Source organism: Chaetura pelagica, unplaced genomic scaffold (assembly GCF_000747805.2).
Source record: "Chaetura pelagica isolate M959 unplaced genomic scaffold, ChaPel_1.0 scaffold775, whole genome shotgun sequence".
In the NCBI taxonomy this organism is placed as follows: Eukaryota; Metazoa; Chordata; class Aves; order Apodiformes; family Apodidae; genus Chaetura; species Chaetura pelagica.
In genome coordinates, this window is record NW_009953204.1 from 63,634 (window position 1) to 71,667 (window position 8,034).

Here is an 8,034-nt window from a genome sequence, read left to right on the forward strand (position 1 = left end):
GGAAAGAGGAGAAACAAGTAGGAAATGCTTTAAACTCCCCCTCCCTCTACCTCTTAGATTTTTCAAGACCTTTCACAAACAAGTATCTGTATTTCACACGGTCACATCTTCTCCTCACCTGCTTTCCACATGTTTGGCATCATTACAAGAGCACCCAAAAATCCTGAGCACAAAAGAGCACCTACAAACTCCAGTGAGGGAAGGTAAGAGGTGTCTCTGAGCTTGTGCTGCACTGACCAGAACTGCTCTGCAGCTCTTCATACCTGTCAGGCTGCACTAATTCCCAGTTTCCAGGAGCACAACACCAGTTTGTGCTTTAACTGAGATACAATTTTGCTTCTGAGTTTTTTAGCATCTGTTGGTGATAATGTGGGTTTGGTTTTTTGTTAGCATATGCTGCCAATAGGATTTTCAACAATTCTCCAGTATATCCAAGACCAGGATGGTGAACTGAGACTTCATGGACTGTGCCCAGCGAGCAGAGCTCACTGGGGGTCAGAGGAAGCAGCACCTGACTGTAATTGTGCCTCCAACACAGGGACAAGCAAGATTTAACCCCCATGTATGCTGCAATGACTGAACTCATAAGGAATTCCTTGAACTAGCTAATGCATTAGTAAGAGTGAAACACTTCCTGAGAGCTGAGCTCCCTGCTGCTGGAATACAGCAGGTGCTGCAAGACCCCACACTGGCTATTTTAAAGTTCTCTACATAAGTTGCAACAAAGAACTTCAACAGCCTTCTCAGAGAGCCCCACTTGGATATCTGAAGACACAGAAAGCAATTTAGGGACAGCAAGCTTAATAGTATTAGTGCTCGTGTTAATGAAAAGCTTGAGACACAGAGCACATGGAAACACTGGGGGTGGGGAGGGAAACAGACAATTGTCATGGGAAGTAACACGAGGCCCCAAGAGACACACCTACTCAAATTCCAAACTCTTCAGCACAAACTGCTGACTATCTGATGCCTTCACCTGCCACAATCCACCTATTCCAACAGATTCTTTTCAAGTAAGAGAGAGCAGTATCTTCTCAGCCCCACATGAAACAAAGGTGGATGGTGCTTAAGTTAGAGGATCACCTTGCTCAGGCCACACTGGTCTTTATAGCTCAAGATGGCTTAAAAATAAAAGAGATTTCAGGATATCCAGAGCCTCCCCAAAGCTCATCCTAAAAATACAAATACAAGCCACTTAGTTCTGATAGCTACTTTTGTTCTCTACCTGATCCCTGTTATTTCTTTGTAAACGCACTTTCTGGTCCATTTTGAAGCAAGAATGTGACAAATCAGGTGCAGGTAGGTTGTTATTATTTTTAAAATACAGCACTGAATGTGAAATAAAACCAGTAACAAACCAGATCTGCACCCAGCTGCACTGCAGCCTTATCCCACACCCCCTCACTGAACCTTGCAAATCAAAGACAAATAATAATTCAGCAATTTGGAGCATTTTCTGGAGAAACGTAACCTGTGAAAGAGTTATCTGCATTGGTTTTGCAATGGAGCATGATGCAGTTGTACCTTAAGAGAAAGCCAAACTTAACAAGTACCATGAGCAAACAGATGAGTTGGCTGGAGCAGAAGAGGCTGTTTGGGAAAAAAACACCACCACTTTCCCAGAATTCATGCTGCTGCTAATTCTTAAAACTCTAGGAGAGAGAGATGATTCATGCTAGTAACACGGGAGAAAATATTCAATGTAGGATTTATCACCTTCAACAGTTGCTTTTATTTTTGTCTTTTTTTTTAAATTAACCACCAGAATGACTCACTCCCAACACAGCTAGTTTGCTCATCCAGAAATGAATTACTACTTGCCAAGCAACTTCTAACTCTATAAGCTGCTTCTTTTATGTATTGGTATTTAATTTGCTCATTTTATTAAAGCTGGTTTAGTTGGCGTGGTTACTGGACTAGAGATTTGTTAATCTGTAAAGCTTAAAAAAAAACAAAATCAAAAAACTAACAAGTTTGCTAAAGGTCTGGTAATCTTATACCTCTTGTTTCTCGGGCCGGGTCCAGGAAGCCTGGAGAGAACAGATATAGAACACAACAACAACACAGAAAAAAAGCAATACAAGTTTATCAAAGGTTGCTTTAGGTACCACAGTGTAAGCAGCACTTTGCAGTCTGTGCACATGCAGGCTCCAAGTTCTCTCTCTCTCTCTCTCATGTGTGGGGGGTTGTCACAATTTCCATTTCCCAATATAACCTCAGTTAGATTTGTGTGCAAAATTTAGTATCCTAGAAATTGGGTCTTAAAATGATTAAGCAAAGGCTACTGATACTTGAAGACTGATCCTGTTTTCAAAATTGAGTGACTGTTTCCCTTGCCACATCTCACCATTCCTAAAACCTGTTCCCAGCACACTGGGGAAGGGATTCTGATGCCCTGGGTCACTAGATGGCCAGGACAGTCCCAGCACTGGTCTGTTCCCCACCCGCACACACTGATGAACATTAACACTCATCCTGTTAACGTGCCCATGCGTTTGCACACGTGTTGACATGCACACTGTGCCAGGAGACCTTGAGATGCAGAGCACTGGAACAGCACGACCCCTTGGGCAGGAGTAAGCAGGGCTGGACCTTCTGTCTCCAGCTGATAACGTCCAGCTCATTATGCTTAGGTATGTGGGCACCCAAACCTTACTGGGCTTGGGACAACCACACAGCAGACAGCAGTGAAACATGCACAAACCTCACCAAGAAACACACACACTTCCCATTCACAGCAAGCTACCCACAGTGTGAGCCAGAAAGACCAAAGTTGCTGGGTTCCATTTTTCCCCTATAATTTCTCTTTCCAGTATTTTTCTTCTGTCTCTATTTCAATTGCAACTTGATCCATTTCAGCTCAGGAGTCAAAAATCACCTGCTAATATCACAGCCACGTGGCATCATGGAATGTGAGGCACAAGCATTGCTGAGGTGTGGACATCACAGCACACACACGAGTGACGTGACAGAAATGGAGATGAAAGCTCAGGAAATGAGAATTTAAAGCCACAATATTGTTTCCACGGTGCTTCTAGTGAATGTTGTGAGACTTAATAGTAACATAGGGTACAGGCAGCCTCTTTTTGGAATGTCTGAGGAAAGCAAGTCATTGTAACCAGAGGCCTGAGCTGAAGCCACCTGAAGAGAAGCTCTCGAGCACCTGCATGGGCAAGGACACTCACATCACCTGATCCTTTCTGTACCTCCTGGTGTCCATAACAAATCAGCACCATTCCTTTTTGATGTACCAGCCACTCTCTGCAGCTGAGCAAGCCAGGCTTTGGCTGCCAACAACACAGCTGATAAAGGCTACTGGTCAGTAACACAAACACAAAGAAGAAGTGAGAGGAGCACCGGGTTGTTCTCAGGGCAGCACAACATGGTGCTGCAATTCACCTGTCAGAGGGATGAGCAGGCAGACAAGCTGATATTCAGACAAGCCATCCCCTACTAAAGGGCCCTTTCAGACTCTGACCCATTCAGAGGTCAAGACTTCTGCATCTTCCTACTTTAGGAACAGGAAAACTTGTGGGACAGCCTTGGTGGACAACCTGTAACTACAATAAAGGAGGAAGAATGCCAGAGTTGATCTCTTCCTCTGTTGATTCCTTCACTCCAGTGAGGGAATGTTCCCTGGATTTTTGCCTTGCCATAGAGACAAAGGTAACGTGGTGCAGGTCTTGCCAGCCAGTGTGTGAGGCCAGACAGCAGCCCTGGGGTCCTACGGCACAGATATCCTCACTGCCAGCTCTGGAGGGATGGTAACAGGCCTGCACAGAAGCATCACCCCTTACCCTCCCATTCCTCACACACGGAGCTACCCTGCTGGGTAAGAAACCCTGGAATGCCTCTGCAACTGACCCAGAAATGCACCAGGAAACACCCGTGTCTGCACTCAAACTGCAACACTTGGTTACACCAACACACAACAGATCAAAACTGTATTTACTGAATCACAGATTCTGCTAGAGCATGAGAAAGAAACATGCCTCTGAAAAGGGCACAAAATAGACTGAAAGGTGGTGAGGAATGTGGCATGTTGGCTCCATCTGGTTCCATTCCAAGAGCAAGCATTCCTCCTCCCTACAAGGGCAGAGCAAGAAATGCTTCAGGAAAGATAAAGCCAAACCACTTCAAATCATCAAGCTGATGACTCTCCAGGCCTGATAGTTCTTGCTTTATTTTCTGCAGTAGTGATGGACAGGACCTTCAGATTGACAGGGCAAAGGTTTCTACATTCACAACCAAAGTCATCCACATAGAAGCAATATTGTCATGGGTTGTTTGTCTTTCATTTTCCTTGCAGTCTCTGCAGAGCAGAAGAATGCAAACTGCCAGCTTGCTAGGAAGAGGCAAGTTCCAGCACACAGCTGCCAGTCCTCTGACCCCACTTACCTTTGCAGACCAGCCCCAAAGCAACAGATTTTTTGCTTAGGGTGCCAGTTCTGTAGGCAAAGCCCTAGAGGGGAGAATCTTGTGCTGTGCATGCCAGGATATCAACAGGCCTTCCAGGGAAGCTGCTGAAATAGCTGTGACATTGTCAGCCTGGGTGTTTGGGCTATAGCACCTCCTTGTCCACCCCTCTGACTCTGGTCATGGACAAAGTCTCTCAGCCAGAGAGTGTTTTTTTGGGTTTTTTTGTGGGTTTGGGGAGGTTTTTCTGAAGTACCAAATGTTCATGGGAGTTAAGGCACCTCTAGAGCTTTAAAAATCTGGATTGAAGTAGGATTGCAAAAATAACAACCTGTAGCAAGACTGATGCATCCAAGTATATTTGAAAGTAGGGCTTGATAATTTAAAGTATTTTTTGCTACACAAATACCATCAATTTCCCTGTGCTATCCCAGAGACAGTAAATGTTTGTACATGTAATAGAATGTTAGCAGAGCTATTCAGACCTGAGAATTTTCTGGACATCTGTACCAGTCACCTAAACTTATGGCACAAAATAGAGAATGGGGAAAAGTAAAAAAAAACAACAAACAAACCAAAGCACACACCAAAAATATCCTGCTTAGAAAGTGCATAGTACAGGATAAACAACATCTTTGTCCTCAAGGTTTGAACCAGTCCACAAGACACATGGTAGTACCTCAAACCTTTGATTTTCCTGCCATCTCTATAAGAAACTATCAGAGTATTAACATGTTCCTCTAATACTGACCAGCAACTTCACAGCATCAAACAGGATATATGAGAGTCTCAAAAATGGTTAGCAGTTTTGCCACTGAGATCTTGTTAGCTTGATTGGGGTGGACAGATGGGACTCTGCAAACAGGCTCTCCTACCACCTTCTCCTTGATTTAGTGTATCTCAGCTTTCTATTCTAGTCCCTGTCAAAGCTCTTTTCCATGGCTGGGATCCAAACTCTAGTGTCAGAAGCACTGGAACACTTGGCCCCTCCCAGCACTCTCCTAGACAGATACAAGAGCATGAAGAACCTTATCCTGCCAAAACAGGTGCCCCAACCAGGCTGCAGTGAGTTTTTGGAGGCCATGGAAATCGCCCTCTAAATATTGCAGGGATTTACACCAGCCCTCAAATCCAAAAGGCAGGAAAGAATTAAGGCTGGAAAACTTTGGCAGCCTGATCAGTAAGTTACACATTAACAACACAGACTGACATGATGGAGGCAATTAACAGAGCTCATTTAGGAGAGACCAGGCACATGGCAGCTGGGTGGGTGGCTGTCAGCAGACACCTCTGTCACTTTAGGACTTCCATGGTCTGTCAACTTCTACCTTCATATCAGATCCCTTGGTATGCCCCAGTCAGTTGAACCTTGCAGCATCCCATGGTTAGAATATTATTAATAAGCAACAGCTCTTTCCTCCAGCTTGTCCTTTGGCTCCAAACCATCCCTCCTGATCACATCAAGCAACTGTCCCAAAGCCCCTACAGTAACAGCACATCCTAATCTTGTCTAGTTTGGGGAATTGTGGCCAATTAAAAAACAGCACTCTTTTTAAAATAAAAAAACTGCTAATTATTTTTGCCTTTTAAGAACAAAATGATATTGATGTGACCAACAAAACAGGTGAACACAAAGGCAGCCAGGCTTTTGTGCTTCAGGTACATGCAGCATTAGAATTCAATACACAAGGGCAAGAAGGAATTAACAGGCTCATTTTGGTCCAGTGCATCTCTGAGATAACACCCCCCACCCCTCCACCTCCCACACCACATCATCACCATCATGACAGCATGGACACCACTGGAATCAGAGTGCTCATTCCCACCTCTCAGCTTGGAAATAGAAGGGAAAAACCCTTTTGCAAGCTTCCTGCAACTGCAGGTCCCTTTGGGAGCTCCTCTGAAAGGGTCCAGGGCCACTGCTTTTCAAGTTAATTTCATTCAGAGTGACACCAGCAGGCATGAAAAAGCTTATCCTCAGTTGTGATAAACTGAGATGGCTCCTTGTACAAAATAACAGCTCTGGTATCACTTCAGCTCTGGAGCTGATCCTTAGCAGGCAGTGTGTGGAGGACAGCACGTGTTTTCACTAGAGAGAGGGGAATCACCATGATTTCCATGTACATCTGCATGTGGTTTTCATGCATCCTGGGCCAGCAGAGGCAGGCAGATCCAAGCTGCACTGATCCCAGCAAAGGAGCCCGTGAGTTTGGGAAGGGTTATACCTTCTCTTCATTGCTGATGTTACGGGTGGAAGTTCTCCAAGTGATGGAAGGGATTGGGTCTCCAGATGCCTCACAGGTCAGTGTTATCTGATCCTCCAGCTCCATGGCTGTTTTATTCTCCACATAGGTGATTTTGGGTTTTGCTGAAAAGAAAAAGCAGCCTTCATTCACTTGGTGCTCAGAAGGAAGCTTGTCTGTCAACAGCAACATTTGAAACAAGTGATGGGGGGGAAAAAAGGCTTTTGAATTGGCACAAGTTTACTGCCCTACTGGGCAGTCACATTTCAGAAGAGACCTATTCTACACATCCTCACAGCTAAGGCTTGTAAGACAGAACTAGAGGAGGGTACACATGTAACACTTCCAAATGACCAACTCCTGGAATTATCAGCTGAGTCTCCCATCCACTTTCTCTGCCCCAAATTAGCCTTTTGATAAGCAGCTTTGTCAAGTGGCTGCAGAGGGATGGGACAGGGAGAATTATATTCCTTAACACACTCAGATTCATGGAAGGTGAGAAAGCTCCTCATTCATTCCTGCAACCTAAAGATCACACACAGTGGTGAGGTGGAGTTCACCTCCCTATCCAGGTTATAATGAGTTGCAGGAAAGTGCTAAAGCCCTTGAACTAGCAGCAGTGGTTGGATTAGGATACAGCCCTCTGTTCCTGGAGGATATTTCGAGTAGCATGTCAATCTCCCACCACCCCCTGCACAGGACTGGATTTCCTTAATCAGCAGAATACAGTTGGCACCTGTTTCAGACACACATACAGGATCTGTTTTGTCCAGCATGACAGCAGAGGTGCTCAGCTCTGCACAAGCCACCCCAGACATCAGCTGGGATAAGCAGGTTACTTCCAGCTTGCACTACTGAGCTACCAACAGCCAAGTGGATTGGGAAGGGGGGATGGTAGGAGAATTTTTACCAAAGACTTTGAGATGAATGGTGGCATCCTGCTCGCCAGCCTTGTTCTCGGCGATGCAGACGTACTCGGCCTCGTCGTTCTTGTCCACCTTCTTGATGATGAGCTCAGACCCATCGTAATTAAAACTGTATTTCTCTTCATCATCAGCCTGCTCTATTGGCTCCCCATCCCTGCAGGGCACAAACCACACTGTGTGTTGGGGAGGAGAAGCAGTCAAAGGCTACTTGTTTTAGGCTTGTTAATGCTAGAACTGCATTAGTACAGAGAGCCCTCAGGCTGAGGGACCCACTACCTCTTCCTTTCCCTTCCATTCTGCTCTGTTCCTAATCCCTCCTGCTTTAGGGGCTCTTGGCAACTGAGTATCTCAGTTCCTGACACACATTACAGCCTACATGCAAGAGCTATAAACATCACTGAAGGTGGCTTGGGAGGGGAGGGAGCTGGGACAGCTGCCCTGCCTGCTGA

The 8,034-nt window shown here is 45.4% G+C and overlaps 1 protein-coding gene across 1 annotated transcript in view; it reads right to left on the reverse strand.

The window, feature by feature from the left end:
• The window catches only part of NCAM1 (neural cell adhesion molecule 1), a 45,805-nt gene that overhangs the window by 30,471 nt on the left and 7,300 nt on the right, over positions 1-8,034 (reverse strand). Inside the window, exons 7-8 of the mRNA XM_009997416.1 lie at positions 7,570-7,739; positions 6,642-6,784 (exon numbers count right to left, since the gene is read on the reverse strand). Coding sequence (XP_009995718.1) covers positions 6,642-6,784; positions 7,570-7,739 — 313 coding nt within the window. The remainder of the gene's footprint in view (positions 1-6,641; positions 6,785-7,569; positions 7,740-8,034) is intronic.